The sequence below is a fragment of the Acartia tonsa genome, chromosome 8 (genome assembly GCF_053477335.1).
Source record: "Acartia tonsa isolate MP-2025a chromosome 8, ASM5347733v1, whole genome shotgun sequence".
Lineage (NCBI taxonomy): Eukaryota > Metazoa > Arthropoda > Copepoda > Calanoida > Acartiidae > Acartia > Acartia tonsa.
In genome coordinates, this window is record NC_137267.1 from 13,900,475 (window position 1) to 13,924,307 (window position 23,833).

General features: G+C 28.6%; 1 protein-coding gene across 2 annotated transcripts in view; it reads left to right on the forward strand.

Annotated features, from left to right (window-relative positions):
* Nucleotides 1-23,833, forward strand: part of LOC145326065 (muscle calcium channel subunit alpha-1-like) — a 214,471-nt gene that overhangs the window by 40,360 nt on the left and 150,278 nt on the right. The window contains exons 1-5 of one of the 2 annotated variants that reach the window (XM_080169162.1): nt 10,024-10,232; nt 10,688-10,752; nt 13,044-13,123; nt 17,498-17,516; nt 17,785-17,883. The exons of the other annotated variant lie outside the window; for it this stretch is intronic. Of the exons in view, the coding sequence (XP_080025288.1) occupies nt 17,844-17,883 (40 nt within the window). The 5' untranslated portion in view covers nt 10,024-10,232; nt 10,688-10,752; nt 13,044-13,123; nt 17,498-17,516; nt 17,785-17,843. Of the gene's footprint in view, nt 1-10,023; nt 10,233-10,687; nt 10,753-13,043; nt 13,124-17,497; nt 17,517-17,784; nt 17,884-23,833 lie in introns of those variants that run through there. 2 annotated transcript variants of the gene reach the window in all.

Below are 23,833 nucleotides of genomic sequence, written 5' to 3' on the forward strand. Positions count from 1 at the left end.
TTTGAATTTATTTATTGTAAGCGTAAGTTGTTTTTAATAGAATCGTTTTATGATTTCAAAACTTTGACTAATTTGTTGAATAAAATGAAGAAAAAAAATATTTTTAGTTTTTAAAATTAATTTTGTATAATTTTCATAAAATCCTTGAAAAAAAATTTATTTGAAAACTATTGATTTCTTGATAAATCTAGCAAATATGATAATTAGACAGCTTTTGCAAATTTAATGAAATTTCATAAGTTTTGATATTTTTCTTAATAGTTAACTAAAACTTGTATTCTAAATATGCTGCTATCGATTTGCATTTTGAGATTTTAATTTTATGTATTATGTAAGTCAAAAAATTCTAAAACTTTAGTTTCAAAATGCCCCAAATGATTAAACAAATAAATTGTTTTTCAAGGTATTAATTTCATTTTTTGAATTAAAATTAACTTATGAGAAAGGGATGCGGTAGCTAATACCCAAATATCCTCACTCATGACCATTTCCTTGTAGATAACTCTTTTTATTGGGGTAGATAAAACGGCCATAATTTGGCCTTCCCATTTCTTATATTTTTAGGATCTCGTTTAATTGTGTACAATGGCAAAGTTTTCATTCATTTTTCTCTTTCCCGTGTCTTAAATCAGGGCTCGGCAGCCACATGAAGCCGCAGAAAAATTGATAATTGTTTGTTAGCTGATGAATGTTTAAACCTGTTTTAAATTTCGCTCTTCGCCCATCTTGTAAATATTTTAAGCACTTAAAAATGTAAGATAAAAAATTTGCGCACGGCTGGCAAGCTGTGCCTCTAATTTTGTGGAGTGGAATTATAAACTTAATCTGATTAATTCTCAAACTTGAAGAAACAAACTTTTTTATTTTGATTTAGTTTCTGAGAAAAGATTTGTTTGGCTGAAATGTGAAACGCAAATTAAAACTGTCTCCAAACTATCCTCTTCTCGGCTCTCTTAACATGTGAAATAGTTGGGCATCTAGCAACATTACTACTTAATAAACTTATGTCTGCTATATTGTGATTTAATGTTAAATTAAGTTATGCAGGTTTTTAAAAAGCAAAGCTTTTCTATAATTAGGGTCCGCCGTCCGTCAGTACGTCACAGATATTTTGCTGTTTTCGTTAATTTTAACAGGTTAGAATTGCCCTTTCGATTCCAAACTTTGCATGATGATTTCTGTAGTAGTTAGGTACAATTTAGAAAGCGTAGCAACTTTATATAGCAACTAGAATGTCCGTACAGTCCATTTTTAACATGTTGATTTTTAGGGGGAACAAATGGCTCTGAAGTCTTTCCTTAGTCTTTCCTTAATAAATACAGTCATATTAACTTTTAAAATAAACTAAAATATTTTCTACTGCCCATCTACTTAGTTTTCAATTTCATATTAAACATTTGAATACTTATAAGCATATCAAGTATATGTTTATCGAATTTCATTACACAATAATAAAATTTTTGGTAATTAGGTACAGTTTGACCTTATGATAACATTTGATTCAATGAAACTTCTTATGTTACTCATTTAAATTTAAATTAAAGCTTCTATTAACTTAAAATTCATAATAAACTTAAAGATAATTACTTTAAAGCTCCTGCGTTATTAGATACTTTGGATAACAAATCTGCTTAAATTATTGAATAATAATTTCTAGAAGGAATAGGCAGATGTTTGATGTGTATAAACTATTTAATTCTTTTTCTCGTATTCATTTGAATCCGGTGGATAGGAACCGGTTCTCATGAATACGAAAAAACTATGTCTAGCATCGTATTATATCCAGTTTTCTACGAATATAGAAATGTACAATCATAAGATTAAAACTAGTTTTTTTAGCCGGAGCCTTCGGCACCACGGGGCTAAAAAAACTAGTTTTAATCTTATAATTGTACATTCTATATCCGCGGAAAGCCGTTTATAATACGATACGAGAAATAACTATTATCGTCTTATATTTTTGATGCAGTCATCCTTGCTATATCTTTAATTGAAGTGGAAAAACATTTTTATTTGGTCATGACATAGGAAAAAATCCTTGAAATGATAATCCAAACACTTCTTTTTTAAATCGGCGGCATCAGTGTTGAATGTTTGCAAATGTGATGCAATGATTTTGTGCATATAATTACAAATTTGCAAAAATCCCCCAACATAAAATAGACTCATTCATGGTCACCGTATAAAATTTCTGTTCATACTATCTAATTTTGTAAAGAAGTATGGTATTAGGTCTGTAACAATAATCACTTTACTGATTAAGTTTTTCATTTAGGAAGGGTTTACATAGCATCTGGGTTGTGAAAGACTAATATATGTATGTACGTACAATGTACATACACAAAAAATAATCGGATTGATTGATATAGTAAAAAAACAACATTTAATTTTTGTTGATATTTTAGGTATGTTACTTTTATATTTTGTAATAGTATTGATAGCTGACCAAAATAATCAAAAACTGTCTTTAAATAGATGAACTGGCAACCCAGTTCAATAATAAGTTGTTAGATTTGTTTTTGTTGAAAGTAAAATTTTTTATTGTGCAAAATTAACTAAAACATTTTAATAATGAAACAACATTTAAGTTTGCCAATTATTGGGACCAAAACTGCTTTTCCTCCTTTGATAAAGAACGTCCAAGATTTAATTTTTTGGTGGGGGGGTGGGGTAGTGGGGTACAAAAATGCAAATAGCAAGGGGGGCAAGAATGTACCCTTTTTTTTTAAATTTAGGGATTTGAATCGTTTTTTAATGTTTTCTATTAGAAACAATTTTTCTTGTTTAAATCTTTTAATTTATAGTTTTATGAAGACTTCTTTTTTTATTAAAAAAACATTTTTTATTTATTTTTTTGGATTTAAATTAATCTAAGTTTTGTAAGCCAATTATAGAATATAATTGTTTAAAATTTTGCAAATTTAGCTAAGACAATGTATATTAAAATATTATGGCTCCGACTTTCATGAGTGTGGAAGAGTAGTCTATAAAATAAATCGTCCAACAGGTTTTAAACTACATATATCCAAAAGCATGCCATTTTTTCTATTAATCTGTTTAGAAAGAAAAGTTTTGAACTAATTTAAAAAATGTAATAGGATAATTATCTATGATTCTATAGGGTAGCCAATGGCAACACAATTTAAATCATATTACAATTCCTCTAAAATTTAATAATTTATTGAACAAACCCTCATTAAAAGAATATTAAATCCTTACATGATCCAAGCCAGAAGTGTCGAATCTTTTCAACGATTAAATTAAATCTACAGAAAGGATAGTTTTGCCCGTAATCATTGGGTATGCACATCAATTTGTCGTCCTTATATTATCCGGGAAAATTCCTAGGCACAACAAATTTTGACTGTTTCTCTGCTTTATTCTATCCTTAATTATATCTTTTCTTTTTTAGAACAATTGTTTCTCTCCGCTGGCTTTGCATATTATTTTTTTTTGTGCAAAACTGTGAATGTGGACCAAACCCATTTGTTACACGTTTTTGCTTTAATTGAAAGTGAGACCCAAAATTAGAAATTCTAAATTGGAATATGACACGGGGTTAGGACAATGGCCTTTAAATGAATATAAGATAAAAGAGGCCTCTAGAAGCAATTTTTTCTTCAATGGGAGGCTGGAAATAACTCCCTACCCCCCCAAAAAAAACAGTTATGATTAACTTTGTTAAGATCTTGTTTCTTCATTATGATTATGAATATGCGCTTTATGACCATCAAACTTTGAGTATTTTGTTAAAACAGGTGGCTAAACAATTTAATTAAATAACAATAATAATCTATTTATTTTTTGAAGAAAAATTTAAAACACCGCCTTACAAATAACAATTTTTGAAAATCAGTTTAGACCTATTTGAAATACGCCTAATATATTTAAGGAAAATTACAGGTAAAAAGCGAAGGAAAGGGAATAGTATTTTGATAAACAATATTGAGATAGCGGTTGCTTTCCAGATTTGGTACTTAACAGATCAAAATCTTTGCTTAGCAAACGCATTTCCAAATATGAACAGGTTTATACATCTAACTGATATTTTAAGTAGTAAAGTTTTTTTTTGTACAAACGTTTCCTCTCCCGGCATTTTATATTTTAAGTAAAAAAAAGGGGAAGAATGGGGGTATAAAATTGCAGAAAATGAAATTATCCTCTCTACCCCTTTGTTTCCCCCTCCCCCCTCCGTTGTTGAACCCTCTTATTTGATTATCCTATTTGGCGTATTTATGAGCAAAAAAATCACATTTTAAGATTATCAAGATAAATGGGAATGCAAAAAACTTTTTTTTTTGATGAGAATTGTTGGTAATAAACAATTGCACTAACTTTTTCTTTCTATTCTATCTCTCTTGCCCATTCTATACAAAAGTTTTGGATTAAGCAACAAAAACAATCTAGGATTTAGGTTTCTTTACAAGAGAATCTTCTCTACAGCTTTGCTAGTTCATAAGTATCTACTCTCTTGTTATATTAGGTTTAAAATTATATTTATTGCTAGCGGTTGCGCCCTAGGAAGTAGTGACTTTGTATTATAATGGAAGAGGGAATAGAAAAACAGCCTAAAACAATCCCAAGACTTAAATTTGAAAAAAATTGCCTGAAACCACCACAGGTCCTAAGTGAATCTCATCCAAAACAGAGAACCAAATTGGTTCAGAAGTTTTTGAGATCTTATGTATGGATGTTGTCATCCTTGTTTATATTTCATTATTTGCAGTACAATTATACAATACAAAGGAAAAATAAATTATTGAAAGATTTTTAAAACTTTCATACTAAATAAGGCGGATAGCTGCATTTACGGCTTTTATTGTTGAAAAGTACGGCCAAAAGATAGACATTCGTTTTATTATAACATCATCATTTGAATCCTAAAATAATTTTGTACTAGTTTACTATTACTTTGTTTTCTAAATCAATAAACGGTCACCAAATGTTTCTTATAACCTATTGTGCTTGATTTTCAATTTTATTATTCAGCCGTAATGTTGATTTTCGTTTTCCAATACTAGATAAAGGAAGTGGCTTGTTTGTGCCCCAAATTGTCTCGGAGAATTATAGATATTGGAATCATGACATTATGATGAACAAGTTCAAACTTTAATTATTTAAATTTTAATGTTTACCTTGTTGATATTTAATAAATTTTTCATCCTATTATGCAAAGTAGTAAGGGTTTTTGTCTGAAGATCTCAATAACTACTGAACATATCAAGTTCTCTTTTTTATTTAAGCTTTACATAGCTCTTGTAATGTTTTATGTTTTTTAGCCATTCCATTGACAGATTTAAGTCGGTTTCAAGCTATTTTATTGCCCCCTTCTAGCCACCAGCATTACTATAAAAAGTATGACAACATGAAAATATAAACTATTTTTAACCAACCAAAAATGTACTTCGTTAAAGGTTAAATAAAGACCATTAACATAAAGTTTAATATGTCTTGTCTTTAGTAGAACATTAAATGCTCTTCCCTGCAAATTATTACCCATTTCAAATTTTCTTGACCTCTTTTCGTTCATGGATAGAGAAATGGCTTAGAAATATTTTTTAAGCAAACAATATACATTGGAGGATTGCTTAAAATTTATCGCGACTATCTATTTATCTATCACTGCATTAATATTTCTTCCCATGCCAGCTTTGAAAAATAAAAATAAAAGTTGCAATAATTGACCTTTAGATGCTGCAAATTAAATTATGTGTGCTAAATATGCATTGCAGAACAAGTTTTCTCGTATTCATTCGAATCCGGTGGATAGGAACCGGTTCTCATCCATACGAAAAAACTATGTCTAGCATTGTATTATATCCAGTTTTCTACGAATATAGAAATGTACAATCATAAGATTAAAACTAGTTTTTTTTTAGCCGATGCCTTCGGCAACTTGGGGCTAAAAAAACTAGTTTTAATCTTATAATTGTACATTCTATATCCGCGGAAAGCCGTTTATAATACGATGCGAGAAATAACTATTCATACATTTTTTAGGACAGGACAGACATGGATTTGATAATATTCATAAGAAAATTATGAATTATGTATATTTAGAATATTAGAACAATATAAAATTTCTTTAAAAATTTCTGGAAGCTTTTTATAGTGCCTATAAAAAATAACGTTTTACTTGCCTACCATTGGTTAATTAAAATGTATACTAGCCTGCAATTGGTAATTTAGTCTGTGGTCATTTGTATTGTATGACATCTTTTTTTATAGGCCCTATCAAGAGCTTTAAAAAGCTCTCAAAGATTTAGCAATGTATCACTTTTCAAAACCAAAAAATTACCTTTTCTTAGACTTAAAAGCAACATTAATTATTGATATTTTTCAAATTTACACAGACCTACGATATTTTTTTGACACTTGAGCTCTTTGAGAAATAATCATACATAGAAGTTTTTTTAGTTCACCTTTAGGAAAAGGTGAATTAAAATAACTAATTGTCATTTTTGCACTGCAAAAAACATTACATATTCCTAAAAAAATTTGTAATTTTTTTAGTTCAATATACGGTTTGAAAAAAAACAACATCAAAACTTTAAATATAATTTTAAGTTTTTTAGTGCACTTAATGTGAAATAAATATGAAGACTTATGAAAAATATTTATTGTAAAAACATTCTTACAGTGTGCATAAAAATATTTACATTAGTTTTGCTTTTGCATAAGAAAAATTGCTTTTAAGGCCAAAATTAGTTTTGAAAAAAACTTTTTAATCCTGCTAATTAATTTTCTGGAAAATGAATCTTAAGAGAAGGTTTAAAAAGAATAATTTTTTTTAAATTGATGATATTTTCCTAAAAATGTTTACATAATTTTATAAATTTATCAAATTTGTACTTTTCTTTGATCCTTTATAATACATTTAAAATTAATTTTTATAGAAAAAAGGATAGTTAAATGTTATAATTTAAAAATATTAAAAGTGCAAAATGTTGATCAGCAGCTATTTTAGCTGCTCTATAAATTGAAAATTGAAGTTAAAAGGATATGGTTTTGACTGTAGCTGCCATTTGTTCAACCATTCTCCTTTTTTAGTCACAATCTAAGCAACACAGTACCTTTAGGTACAATAGGCATATGCAAATCACATTTTAATCAACAATCCGCAGCTATAATTACATAGCTGCAGACGCTTTAAATGAAGTTGGTTTATTTTCTGAAGTAATTTTATCATAAAAGATTTAATCTACAATAAATCTTTACATGTATTTCTTATTAAACAATGATGTAATAATATAAGAAGCCAGTTCAGTTTAAAAGTTTGTATTGCTACAAATACACTTTACTATTGTCAGGAGTGTTAACCTGTTTTAAATATTAAACTGACATTTATAATATCCTTATGCAATGATAATGGTGTTTAAAATTAACTGTATATACTACTCTCCCATTAGATAGAAAGTACATAAAAATCAAGGAATTAGCAGAAAACATGCTAAAGTACAATTACCTATTGTTGTACAAAATATGGAATTTCCTCTCTGGCAACCATAAGCTCTAACACACTTTTAATCTTAAACTTGAAACTTTATGAAATATAAAACTTAATAAGAGGTTAGGATAGTAAAGTTTGGCAAAGGAGCTTGCTGATTAAGGAAATCTATTACAGCTAATCCAGTACAAATTAATTTTCATCAATTCTTTGTATCACCCCCCCCCCCCTCCCCACAAAAAAATATTTTGCCTTTTAAATTTAGAGCAAAAAAATAAATGTTAAGGTTCATCAACTTTAAGTCCTGATTATTTGGTTTATTAGGTATAATTTGGGATAAACAACAATCTACCGGTAATTGTCTTATCCCTTTAGATCCCTGGTAATGTATTCAGAGCAATAGAATTTTTTCATCATATTCTTAATATATATTGATGATTCCAATAAACATTAAGGGAATCATGATTCAATATGAATAAAGGTACTTGGGATTATCATATACACAAACACAGAAATATTTACAAAAAACTCTAACTTTTTCTTTATGAATATTATAGAAATCCTTTTCATACTTTGATAGGTTTATCTTTTTCTGAGTTAAAACTGTTTATTTTAAGCACAAATATATTATTTTTATTAGAAATAGTTTTAGGAAGAGTTTAATTTTTTCTTATTATGCTGTGCATCCATGTTCTTGATTAATATTGATGTAAATAATAATATGTGTCTGTTCTGATCAGTATACCTGGGATATAAGGATAGATGATCTGATCAGTATACCTAGGATATAAGGATAGATGATCTTATCAGTATACCTGGGATATAAAGATAGATTATCTGATCAGTATACCTGGGATATAAGGATAGATGATCTGATCAGTATACCTGGGATATAAGGATAGATGATCTGATCAGTATACCTAGGATATAAGGATAGATGATCTGATCAGTATACCTGGGATATAGGGATAGATGATCTGATCAGTATACCTGGGATATAAAGATAGATGATCTGATCAGTATACCTGGGATATAAGGATAGATGATCTGATCAGTATACCTGGGATATAAAGATAGATGATCTGATCAGTATACCTGGGATATAAGGATAGATGATCTGATCAGTATACCTGGGATATAGGGATAGATGATCTGATCAGTATACCTGGGATATAAAGATAGATTATCTGATCAGTATACCTAGGATATAAGGATAGATGATCTTATCAGTATACCTGGGATATAAAGATAGATTATCTGATCAGTATACCTGGGATATAAGGATAGATGATCTGATCAGTATGCCTGGGATATAAAGATAGATGATCTTATCAGTATACCTGGGATATAAGGATACATTATCTGATCGGTATATCTGGGATATAAGGATTGATGATCTGATCAGTATACCTGGGATATAAGGATAGATGATCTGATCAGTATACCTGGGATATAAAGATAGATGATCTTATCAATATACCTAGGATATAAGGATAGATGATCTGATCAGTATATCTGGGATATAAGGATAGCTGATCTGACCTGTGATATAAGAATAGACTTTGAACAATCGCATCACAATTTTAAGAAGCTTAGCATTCAATACCTGTTTTGATTCAGGGATCTACAGGGATAAGACAAAAAAATTTATATAAATTCCCAATAATAAGAAATAAAATAACCCCTTCTGTAGATTACAATGAGTGGTCGAAATGTTTGGACACACAACTTAATGAACCATCCAATCAAAATTCAACAAAAGTTTTAAAGTTGTTGAGTCAACGAATAAGAAAACGTTATTATAAATCTTTGGGGACTAGTGTATCAAAAAGCGAAATGTCCCCTACCTCCTTGTTTAATTTACTGCTTTAAAACATATTTTGATTAACATTTTTGTCAATAAAATACCCTTTTTTAGAGTTAACTTTATATTGTAATATGAATGCTATATTTTTTGCCTTTTATATTATATTTGATGTATTATCATATGAATATAATCAGCAACATACATCATTCTATTACAATATACCTATTTGTTCCCACAATTTTATCTTTTTTGGAAGCATACCAACTGTATAAGCATATTCGTCCGTCTTTCTGTCTATCTTTCATTCTATTTCTATGATTAGTCTTAACTTCTCAACTTCTGTGCTTCTCTATTATCTTAATTATTGGATTTATACTTTCAGAAGTTGTCTTCTATTTTTAAAAAAAACTAAATTCTATTCTTTATGTTACAATTTTAAATTGGGCACTTTTCCTATCAAGAACTATCCCTACCAAGACCTTATTATAAAAATAAGTTGAAATAAAGTGTGGAAGGGGTGTAGTTTTTACTTTAACACCTAACCCCTGCGGGGCTTATACCTGAGGTGCCTAATCTTACGGGGCTTATCAGCACCTGATATTACCTCACCTAACCTGACCTAAATAATGAAAAAACAAAAGATAAAACACCCTTTGTAATTAGATTTTTTTAAAGGGGGGGGGGGGGGGGGCAGGTTAGCGTGTGTACTGTTCTCCGTCTAAAAAAGAATTTTTAATTGTAATAATAACAATAACAAATTCAACAGAAGGAGCGAATTTGGTCAACGCCAGTATCCCCAAATCCGTCGATACGCGGCGGCGAATTTGACGCCGTTTCCCTGACAGACGCCGCCGCCTTTAACCGGGCCCTAGTAACCGACACACCCGAGTCCAGCTGTCATGAACGATGCACAGCTGGCAGCTCAAACAGCAGTGGAAGGCACAACCGCTTTTCAACGCCACCATTTTTTCAACTCAGGCAACCAAACACAAAGATCTAATTTCGGCTAAACTAAAATTTCAATTTCTATATTTTAAATAATAGCTGATTTATTTATACAAATGATCAAATAATTATAGATTCATAATTTCTAGAACTGTTTTGTAAAACCTAATTTATTCTTTGTCATTGGGTATTTCAAATTCAATTAAGACAATGATTTGAAAGCAAATAAAAGTTATGTTTTATGTGTTTTATGTAACCTTTCTTTTTCATTACAATTTAATTTTACAAACTACAATGGGTATGATTAACATTTATTAATGTTGGTTCAAAATAGTAGAGTTTAAACTTTTCAACCAATAATTTAATGTACAGAAAGAATAATTTTGTTTATCAAAATTTGGTATGTATAGCAATTTATCATCCAATTGTCTAAACCCCATAGAGCCCTGACATAAGAAATTATAATAATTATGTTTGGTTTATGTTAGAGTCTCCACAAGTCCAACAGAAGTGATATCAATCCATGGTTATGATCACAGTCCATACAAATCAAAGGGATGCAACCATCACAATAAGTTTCAAATTCTATTATGAAGAAGACAAATATTCAGACTTTTAGATTACATTTTTACATTTTTTACTATTCTACAACAGTTTTTTGCTGTTTTAATTGATTTATAATCAGTTTATAGTGGTTTCTAGTTTTTAGGGTTATTTCAATTAGCTCTTAACAGGGGAGAATTTGGATATTCTGGTATAAATTTACCTTATATGTATGATCAGTATTTTTCTAGCTTATTTAAAAGTCCCAATATCTTTAGAATCTAAACATGAAATAGTTATTTATCGCATCTTATTATAGACAGCTTTCAGCGGATATTAAAATAAGATATTATAAGATTTAATCTAGTTTAGTTAGCTCCGAGGGGCCGACGGCTCGTTCTAACAAAAACTTTTCGTGGAAATTTGTTTATAATACGATGTCTGAAAAACGGTTCTAATACAGCGCATATTGGCGATTTTGAAGCATTTCTGTAAATAATTTGACTGCATCATTAGATACTGTGCAATTCAGTCATAAGTTTACGCAATTGACCTAAATGCAAAGAATTGTCAATAAATAACCCAGAGAGAGTTATTTGTCTCTGGTTTCTTGTTTTGCAACAAAGGCAAAATAAACATCTGCTCTTCAGAGTGGTTTGTCAATCAGATTTTGTAGAAAAAAAAATTAAATTTAGTTACACTTTATAAGCTTTTATTTATCATGCATGGCGCCATTACTTAAATATTTTTCAAGTCAAATTGTTTAAAAATGACCTATATAATTTCTATTTTAGAAGTTACATAAAATATTTATTTAAAAAAAAATAGAAGTACATGCATTATATAAAAAAATATCCAATTAACAAAAAACAAGAGAAGTTAATCAAAAACATATTTTTACACTCTCCAAATCTATTTATAATTTTCTAGATAATCAATTATATCATTTTCTTTAGTACTAATAATAATTATGAAATTCTAATCATGCCATATAACATTCATTAACAATAAGATTAAGAAAAAACAATTTACCCAACAACATAAGTCAGAAAATAATAAGGAATATTCCTTTTCATAGTGTGTGTACTACATGTACTGGGTGTTTTATCATTTAAAACCTCTTGCATTTATTTGAAGTTTGAGAGTTTATTTTGAAGGCTGCTACCAACCAAATATGTGCTTATAAGATGGCCATTAATAAAAAAATTGCAATTGTTAAGACTTATCAAATCATTGGATGCAATTAACAGGAAACTGGTATTTTCTGCTTTAACTTGATTCAAATAAAGGAAAAAAATTATGAAAAAAAACATAAATAATAATAATATTGTTGTAAAATTATGTATTTTAATTTTAGTTTCTTTTTGGGGGGGAGGGTGTTTTAATTTTTGGGGGGGGGGGTTGGGGGTGTCCCACCCCCCAAGAAAATAGTTAATAAACCTTCCCGGGACCTATGAGAAGCTACCCTGTAAAGGAGAACCCGATCGGTTCAGCAGTTGGCGAGATCCTTCACTACAAACAAACAAACAGACAAACACACAGACAAACAGACAGACATCGTTCTACTTTGTATTATAGATATCAAAACAGACGGCTGTTTCTGTTTTCTGTTGTTTATCATTTATTGTGAAAACCCTGTACATATAATGGAGTAAATCATAAATCATAATAACAACATAATTATTGTGTGTTTTCTCTTTTTCCCTTAACTATATAGGCACATCATTAAATTTCTTTTGTTAACAAATATGCATGCTCATTTTCTTATACTCAAACTCACATACTTCCTAACTCTAACAAACACTCATATATACAAAAACCTGTTAACAAACATACAATAAAGCAAACATGTTGATAAGTAAATAGACCTGTATTGCATAGGTAAATAAAAATCTGTCAATTAGGATAAGGAAATTGTAATTTGATAATTGACTCAACATATTTTCTTGTCAGCTTACTAAAAAATTATACAAAAAAAAATAAATGTATTATGGGAAAGCTTTACATAATGGGGACCTAATTCTACAGATTACTTGAATATAGAAATAAAAACCTTAATATTAGTGCTTTACTCTATAAAATATTTATTCATGGTATAACATTTAATCAGAGGAAAGAAATATTTAAAATCAAATAAAGTAAATGGATTAATCCTATGATTTTTATTTATCTATTCTAGGCAATTTCTTTAACGCCTTTCAATATGTGTTTGGTTAAGAAGAAGTTGAATTTAGAAAATCTAATATTATAATTTTAGCTTACCATTATCTATTTATTGAAGGAACTTTATTGCATGGTTGCAGGGGTTGGAATGGGGGGATTCCTGGACAGAACTCAAGGAGAAGGAGGAGAAGCAAGAGGAAGAAAAATTATTGCTCATTAGGAATCAGAATTAGTAAATTGATTAATAGATAAAAATCTAATTTTGATTTTTTTGATTTAAATTAACAAGGATGACTTCATCCATAAGTAGCAATGCCAAAAAATCATTTATGGGCAAAGTTAGTTATAAAGCAGATGTTCAGTTGGCATAAGCAAAACCTGCAGATTTATGTACCTTGTAAATTGTACACTGGATGCACATTGATACAGGCAATCTTAACCAAAAATTTCAGCTGTCTACCTTAAATAGCTGCTGAGAAAATCACATATCCCCATAGCGTTGCAGATTGATGCACAGACAGACATATAGAATTATTAGTAGCTAAACTATTGATAAATGTTAATAGTTTAAATATCTTTCCAATTTCCTAGTTTACCAACTATCCTTGGTAAATCTGCAATACTTCTATTCCATAGCTTTTAATTGGCTACCCTATTTGGCATGAGTCCAACAACTAAAATACTCCTTTTATTAGGTAGATAGAGGATTTTTTATTATTACAACTTCTTTAGTTTTTACATGTAATATTACCAGCATCATTTTTCAAAGATATCTAAAACTGCTTGTTTAGGTATGCCATATCTTTGAAAAGACAAGCATACCCCACCTCTGCCACAAGCAACATAGGCGAAGCCGCTTGTATTTTTTATATAATAATCAGAAAGTTTGCTTATTAGCTGTAATATGTATCTAACATAAATAGATGATAAAACATTATCTATATGGAGAAAACAAGTAATGAATGATTAATGTCAAAGTTATACAGACAGTGTATGGGATAATATATATATTACATACCAGAGTGGTTTGTCCAAAAAGTCACTTACCACACAACAGACTAGCTCATACATCCTCAATCATAGGAGAAAAATATAAAAACGAGTTAAATCACTAGTAAGGTGAATGCTTTGACCCATAGACAGGTGCAAATAGCTTTTTTGTCCTAAACTGTTACAAATTTGAGATAAGTGTCCTACAAAAGGTTGGTTAATTGCAGGCCCTTTAGCTAAATATTTGCATAAATTATAGTAAAAAATACCCATTGTAATTAGTTGAGTAATGTCTTAGCCCATGTGCAGGTTTAAGTATTTGTTTTATGTACAATAAATTGCTTTTTCCTCTCCCTCCATGGATTCTGTGTAACTTTCCCTCAACACACATGTGAACATACTCAACATATGAATGTTAAGTCTGATTCTTTGTTTGTCTGTGTTTAAGTATCTTCTTTACATTACAGTTTTTGTTTGTATAGAAATGTAAAAAAAGTATATGTAGATATATATATTTTTTATTCATTCCTCATGTAATCATACAATTACACACAAAAGAAGCAAGGTTGGGTCCATTAGAAAAATCTGAATATTCATCCGTTGAAATTCATTGATTTTAAGTACTAATCAATCAATTTTATAGTAGATATATAGGATTATAGCTAAAAAAGTTCTGATTGTTTTTGTCTCCAGCAAGAAAAACTAAGCATTTTGTGACTGTCTTGTATAGCATACATGTAGAAATATATGTCATAGAGATGTAAAGAATGATTTCTTTTCATATTCACTGATCCATTCACATGAGGCAAGTCTTAATTAGTGACAATACTATCTGTCCCCCCTCACCCCACAAATTCCTTCTCCCCTAGGATAATCCTTCAATTTCTCTCCTTTTATCCTGTTCTTTTGTCCCTTTAACCTCTTCCCTCCTCTCTCATTCTTTTAAAGTCAATAAAAGAAGATTGGCTGAGATTAAAAGAGAAGAGAGAGAGATTTGTTTCTTTCCACATTTGCCTTACTGTTTTTATCTTTACTTGGTTGATGACTAAACCCAGAGCCAGGGACAACTATTGTGGAAAAATAAGAATGAAGAGTTATATTTGCAAGGCTGACTAAATGAGTAGAAACGTTGAATATAAATATGTAGTTCTGAACAAACTGAAAAAGGGAGTTATTATTAGAATAAAAAAGTTTAAAGAACCAATTGAAGTGTATGGTTATGTTAAATGAAAAAGATATCGCATGAAATAGAGTCGATTTTGGATCTACTGCAGTTCATGGTGAAATATTGCTGGTAACAAATATTGCCAAAAATCTATGAATTTAAAAGGCTGCTAGCTGCCAAACGGCTGAACGTACAAATCATGCCTGCACACTGTTTTAAGCAGCATAAGAAGGCCTACAAATAATCTGGAATAGCCATAAATCAATAATTCATACTTATCTTGCAGTGCTGAGAAATGCGCGAAAAAGGCCTATTTTACGCGTTTTTTCTTTAGTGAAGCTTTCCCTGTGCATCATTGGATCTTGGCTATTCCAGATTATTTGTAAGCCTTCTTATACCACTTAAAATGGTGTGCGGGTATGATCTGTATGTTCAGCTGATTGGCAGCTAGCAGCCTTTAAAATTCATAGATTTTTGGCAATATTCGTTACCAGCAATATTTCACCATGAACTGCAATAGATCCAAAATCGACTCTATTTCATGCGATTTTTTGGCAATATTTTACCGTGAACTGCAGTAGATCCTAAATTTTTATTTAAACTTACTTGCTTAGTCTATTGCAATTTGAAATTTTTGTTTGCCATAATCTTCCAAATGTATGAGATAATACCTGTCCTTGTGAATGGCTGCATGGCAAGTCCAGATCACTAATTAATGTTTTCCGGCTGCAACCAGAGAAACAAATGATTGGGAACAATTCTTTTCTACTCAATTCGGCCAAAAAGCTATTTCGCAGTAATGCAAATTTTATGTAGCTATTCAATTGTATACTTAGGTTCTGTGGGTTAAATGAAAATAATCTTTACATATTGAAAATTATTGAAATTGTATCTTTGTTTTAAATGTTTTTCCTTTGGTAGCTTTTGCTTGCAAGGTTTTCTACATTTAGACATGTGAAAAAAGATAAACTATACTTTTCTTATTTGATTTAAAAAATAATTAATTTTTACAGTTTCTAAAGCCTTACTTCTTAAAAATGTCTCCTTTTTCTAATAGTTTGGTTCACATTATGCATTTTGCTAAGAATGTTTTAATTGGAAGAATTTGGCCCAAAAATGCAGTAATATTATAAAAAATAATAAAAATGCTATTTTGGTATGTAATTGAAATTAGAAAACACAGGTTTTGCACAATTTCTAAATGGAATAACTATGTAGCATAGCGGTAAACTCTTTCATCCATAAATATTTTCATATAAAAATGCAGAACAATATAAATCCGACCTTTTTTTCTCTCTTATTGCACACTAATAAAAATATTCCAAAAGATTTAACAAAAAAAGATTTAAACAACTTATTTTGATATAGTTTATATATTTTTGGGTTTCTCACCATAAATTAAACTTATTGAATATGCAGAGAAAAAAAATATGGACGGAAATAGTTCAAAACATTTAGATCATTTTTATAGTGTATCCCACCCAGAGTATGAAATATAAAAATATTTGCCAAAAATTGCATAAAAATGTAGTTGTGCAAAAAAGTATTGGATGTAAAAAGATGTGAATGTATTTCCTCATAAAGTTTTTATCACTAATTGTTCAAATTGGAGTGTAGAATGTTTTATCACATGTTTCAAATATTCATACTGGCCACACTTCTAACTTTATTGAAAAGGGTTGAATATATATTTCTATGAAAGAACAACACTTAGTAACGTTTAGAAATGTGAGTAAATAATTGCAAATACTATTACACAGTAGATTACAGCTTTTATGCTCAGTGGGGGGTGTCTGATATTATAGTAGATGTAAGAACTTTACTTAGATAGCTAAAACAGTACTATTTTTCTTTCATTTATTACTTAACTTTTCTTTTCAGTATTCAATTATCAAATAAGATGAATTGTTAAGACAATGCTTCAGCAATTTAATGACCATTTAGTAAGATTATGTTTTTAAGTTTAAAAATTCAACCTTTAAAAAAAAAATTATTTTAAGTTGGAATAAAAAATCCAAAATGAATACCTTTTTTACATTCACTTAATAGAAATTAGGTTTATTGTTCTTTTTTTGTTCATTTTATTTAGATTCTCAAATAAACTTAATTTTTCACACAAGCATAGCATTTTGTTACTTTTATATTGATGTTATAACATGGAATTAGGTTTAACCACAGTTGTAAACTTTAAATGTTGTACCATATACATTTAGTTTACACACAAATACACCAAAATCATATTTTGAAATACACAGGTTAAAATATTTTCTAAAAATAGTAAACCTTAATAATAATCAAACAAAGCAAAATTTTATCCTTTAGAAAGAGTAGGATGGAAAAATGCATCTGAAAGCAAACATAATAATCAATAACATATTGCACTATTAAAACCAAAAACAACAAGCCACAAAAAATTTATATTTTAATTCTGAGTTTCAGTAGACAACGTAGACAAAAGGAAAACCCAAATTTGAAAAAAAAATTCTAGTATAAATGATAATTGCTAACAACAATTTATATGTTCCATAGTAGTAAATCTTTTTTTTACATATTAAACATTAATATTGTTTTATGTGCCTTAAACTGTTAGGTTACATCAGAAAAATAAAAGCAACAATTTAATTTTAAAAAAATTGGACAGCAGAAATTCATTTCTTCATGAATGATTATTTAAATTTTTTCTCTTAGTGAACAAGAATATGATGTTTAAAATTTGGGTTTGTCAGGAGTTGGATGAACAAATTAGAATTCTTAGATCCCATCCTTCGGAACATTTCTCTTTCATGGTGGTTTCTGGTTCACCCAGATTAGGAAAAATTAATGGTAGGTCACATCAATTAAATTCAACTCAATATATAATTTTTATTCTTTTGTTTATAATTTTTATTTCGTTTACAATAAAGATTACCTGTTATTCTATCTAAAATGTAAACCAAAGTGGTAAGACTTGAATATATAACAAAAGAATCATTGTTAAACTTTGTCATTAAATTTTGTCATTATATTTTGATGTACTTTTGATTCAGTGTTTTGATTAGTTTATGATTTTTTCTAATTGATATCTATTTTATAATGTGATGTCTATTGCAAATCATAAATGTACCCTTATGTTCTATTTATCAAACTCTGTTTTGTACCCCATCAGAAGATGCAAAAAATAGTTCACACAGTCTAAACTTTGGTGGTTTAAAGTTTGTAGTATAACTTTATTATATCATCAACTTTTTAGATTCTTGAGTTATAGGATTATAGATCTTCTATGCTTACAGGCCCAACATTGTAACTTTAATGTAAGAGGATTTTCTTGAAAATGGGAAAAGTTACTCAACAATTTCCATTTAAATCATTCATTCTAAACTCTTATTTAACTATTCTTTGTCATTTTCGGTTTAGAAAAAAGTAGATTTTTAAATAATTTGTTGAAATTGGTGTTATTATATATGTGTCAAATTTAAATCAAAATTTATTTTCAATGATATTATAACCTTTCCCAAAATGCTAAGGAGAAATTAATTTGAATAAGTTGAAAATATTTTCTTCCATCTTCGACCATTTATCCTTTTCTAAAGAAGAAATTAGCATATTATGATATTCTTGTGGAAAGATTTCAACAAAATAAGGAAAATTAATTTTGTGGGTTTCCATGGTAGTACATCATATCTTTGCTGTTGTATATGAACCTTTAAACTTTAAAGAAATTTAACAATAAAATATTTTACATATTAGAAGTTTATAAAACATTGATGATTTCTTAGATTAAAAAAAATATATTTTTATTATTATTGATTTCATAATCATAACACAAATAACGATTCCTTAGAACCAAGTATCTACTATATTTATGAACATTCTAAAATAGCTAAACAATCATAGTTCATTATAACATGTGATTGAAAGCACAATTAATATTAATGTCTAAATCTGTTTCCTTTCTATGTAATAATCGTAATATATTTATTATCATTTTGTTATTAAAAATTTACATAAGATATTTTAAGAAGTCTCTAAATTAATCTAATTTCCCTGTACAAAAATATTGAATAAGGAGCAGTTAAATATCATAAGAGCGTTTTATAGATAAATTAAAACAGCACATAACAAACCCACGAGAAATTTTTCATAATGCTTTTAAAATATTAATAGACCTTTCTTCTTATAAAAGTATTTTTATATTTTCATTTAATGATGAGTAGAAAAAATATTTTTTTTAAGATAAAAAAAAGCATGATAGTAAATTAAGGTTTTATTAAAATCTAAACTTAAACTACATGAAAAAAGAAAGGATTAATCTTCTATTTACCTATCTTTCCATCCCTGCATTGCTTAATATTTCTCTATGTACTTAAATTTGTAATTATAGTTGTATATTTCCATTTTACTAATTACCCCATTTGTTGCAGGTATGTATTCTTATATTGAAACAACTATAGACCATAGGACAGGTAGCTAATTCTACACTAGTTATGCCCAAACATTGTCTTTATTGTGACCCCAAAAAACAAATCAAGAAGGTACCCAAACTCGTAACACGCCTATTATAACTTTTAAGAATATAACATTGTCATAAAAGGGATCTAAAGTTACTTTTCTTTTACCTCCTAATAAAAGTATAAATGTTAATTTTTTTCTCAGTTCTTTACATTTCCAAACTGTTTTGAAGTATCTTGTTTATTCTCTGTTTTATTTTGTACTTTTTTTACTTTTTTTCAACCAACAATATTTCATGCATAAGCAGAGAGAGAAATGTATCCACAGGAAAAATGAAAAGTATTCTTAATTTTTTTAAAATTATTTTACTTAATTCAATCTTATTTCTAAATAAAAATACTGATGTTTTCATTGCGTTTAATAAAAATTACTTTTATAGAATCAACGTTTACCTCTCAGTCTGTCGACTTTGAATCAGCATTGAGCATTAGTACTTGAACATTAATTGATAATGTAACACTATTGTTATAATTATTCGTGGCTAAGCCCCTTGTTGCCTCTATTGGCACTTTAATGAAGAGGGGCCAGAAATCGACAATCCACTATCAATTTTGACAATACAAACACAAATGAGCTAGCATCATTGTTTTAACGACTCTAGTGTGATGCTAATCTAAGCTTTATTATTGTCTTTTCTGAACTAGTATATGTTTAAGAATATTTTTCTATGTGTATGAAAAAAAAGACATAGCAGTAAGAAAAAGGAGTAAGTACCTTCATACATTAGCCTTATTACAAAATACAGAGCTGAATGGTTACATACATACATTAGAGGGTTACACAAAAAATTAAATAAATATTCAAGCTTTTTATATAATATTTACAATATATTTTAAAAATCTAATACTCATATTAAGCTATCAGGATGTCTATCTTTAGCCTAATATCCTGCCAAACTCTGGACCTTTATTGTTCTCCTTTACAGTAATGCTTTTTATAATCCCAGGAAAGGTTTTATTTCTGTGTTTAGGGAAGGTATCTCCAAAATCTAAAAAAAAATCAACCCTAGAAATAAATTACCCCAACAAAAAATAAGAACTCTGCATCTATCTGTAAGCCGCAGAAAATTTACTTTTTATAAATTAACATAAAATTCGACATTTTTCAAAATGTTTTCCATTTTGGAACAAACTAATATACATGCATATTAGTATTATTATTATTTTTATTTTACCAAGATACCACATATTTTCAGTCGTGCAGTAACTCTATAACTAGAGTTTGTAAGTCACTTAAACTATGTATGTCATTAATATATATCTTTTTTGTTAGCTTATCAAAATCTCGGTAGCCTCTGAACCTTTAAGTTCTCTACTTTAGGGATGCTTTAAATAAGTCTCACGTTGTTTTAGGCTATTTTATTTATGAATCCAAGTTTAGGGAGGACTTAGGCTATTCACATAAAAATTAATTTAAGTAATGACACAAAGAAAACAAATTCAGGTTTTAAAATGCAAAAATGATTAAATTTATTATTTGTGACCATAAGATTTATTACATTAAGTTGATTAATCCCCTCACATTAACAAAAGTGTATAATTTACTGTTGCCGACATAGATAATATTAGAATACCGTTTACTTATCTAACTTTTTATATCCCATGTAGGTTATGGTTGTAATTCTGATTGTGTATTATTCTATGGTTGTTAGTCACTATGAGTGTTGATCAGTGTAGGATATGGTTGTAATTCTTATTGTATATCATTCTATGGATGTTAGTCACTATGAGTGTAGGATATGGTTGTAATTCTTATTTTATATTATTCTATGGTTGTTATTCACTATGAGTGTTGCACAGTGTATATTGGATATGGTTGCAATTATTATTGTATATGATTCTATGGTTGTTAGTCACTATGAGTGTTGCACAGTGTAGGATATGAATATAATTCTTATTGCATATTATTCTATGGTTGTTAGTCACTGTTTGTGTTGCACAGTGTAGGATATGGTTGTAATTCTTATTTTATATTATTCTATGATTGTTAGTCTCTATGAGTGTAGAATATGGTTGTAATTCTTATTGCATATTATTCTATGGTTGGTAGTCACTATGAGTGTTGCACAGTATAGGATATGATTTAATTCTTATTGTATATTATTCTATGATTGTTAGTCACTATGAGTGTTGCACAGTGTAGGATGTGGTTATAATTCTTATTGTATATTGTTCCATGGTTGTTAGTCACTATGAGTGTAGGATATGGTTGTAATTCTTATTGTATATTATTCTATGGTAGTTATTCACTATGAGTGTAGGATATTGTTGTAATTCTTATTTTATATTGTTCCATGGTTGTTAGTCACTATGAGTGTAGGATATGGTTGTAATTCTTATTGCATATTATTCTATGGTTGGTAGTCACTATGAGTGTTGCACAGTGTAGGATATGAATATAATTCTTATGTTTATTATGCTATGATTGTTAGTTACTATGAGTGTTTCACAGTGTATATATGTATGTATAGAATATGGTTGTAATTCTTATTGTATATTATTCTATGGTTGTTAGTCACTGTTAGTGTTGCACAGTGTAGGATATGGTTGTAATATTCTTATTGCATATTATTCTATGGTTGTTAGTCACTGTTAGTGTTGCACATTGTAGGATATGGTTGTAATTCTTATTGTATATTATTCTATGGTTGTTAGTCACTGTTAGTGTTGCACAGTGTAGGATATGGTTGTAATATTCTTATTGCATATTATTCTATGGTTGTTAGTCACTGTGAGTGTTGATTTTGATTTATCTATATCCGCACAATGTGCTTATGACATGTACACTAGTTTAACCAATCCTTGTTAAAAATGGAATAATTTTATCAAACAAGTAATTCCAATTTATATGGATTATCATAAAAGCTTTATAAAAAAACAGGGACAATTGTGTCTAAAAGAAGCTGAAATAATTGAATAAAATTGTTATATAAGTATAAACAATATGTTGACTACTTTTACCCTGAATTTGATACTCTCATAAAGTTGATTTATGTCATAATTTGCCCTCTACTTTACATGTATGCTATTTATTACAGTGTGTTTAATAAATTTAAAAAGTTTTTGAAAGTAAACAGTAATTGTGAGGTTAATTTTCTTATGGCCATTTAATTGTAAATGGAAGAATAATAATCTTTACCATTTCCTTCCAAATATTAATAAGCATTTTATTTTACATTCTAAATTTGAGGGTGAATTTATTATTTGTACACCTATTATTTTTACTCTAAAGATTAGGCAATAGATTATAAAAAAATTGCATAAATCTCTTTGACTTTCTCACAAGAAAATATTTAGTAATAAAATTTGAAACACTTTTGTGACTACCTGTATTAAAGGTAGTAAATATGCTTGGATGGATTTGAGCTGGAATTGCACTACAAATTTGTAGCAATGCATTTAGATCATCACAAACTTGATCTACTAATATTAACGTTGACAACAGTTTTTCCTTGTAATTGAACTTTAATTAAGATTTTAATCTTTTTATAAGGTTCATTAAAGGGGTTTTAAACAACTTTTTTTTAAAAAAAGGTCAAATATTTCTTTTAAACCAAAAATCATTCCTTGAATTTTTAACAGAAAACTTGAATTGATTTTTAGATAGTATAATTAAAATTTGATTTTACCTACCTCCAGAACCTCTTTTTACAAGAGTTTCAATAAGGTTCCAAGTAGGGCTGTGTAAAAACATGTTGCGAATGAGGGCTATCAGTTTTTAAACTATACATTGAACAAAAAAAAGTAAATTGAACTGTATGGCAATATGCATTTGATCATACTTTACCCAAATATACAGAATTACAAATTTGATAATTAAAATGGGGGAAGGTTATGTAAAGCTTTGTATTCATGCATGTAAAATGCATTGTTGCATTGTTAGTTGGGATGAAAGAAATTATGAAATATAAAACAAACTAATTTACATTGTATTAGGAAATGAGGAAAATAGTATCTATATATAATGTAGCATTAAAAGCAAACAACATTTTTGAATACAATTTATAGTTGAAAACTATTATCTACTAAAAACAATCTATATAAAATCATAAATAACTGCCACTGGTTATGAGAAAAAAATTATTGCTTCAAATATAAAGTTTTAGACATCAAATAATGTTTTTATTTGAAATCATTAATTTGGCCATAACTCTGTCAAAAATGCTTTCAAAACAGACTTTTTTCGATCTCTGATACTGAAACAGTTCCTTTTTAAGCCAACACAATCAGTTTTGCAATATCTTTCTATTTAATGGAATACCAATGAAAATTACTTTTTTTGAAAA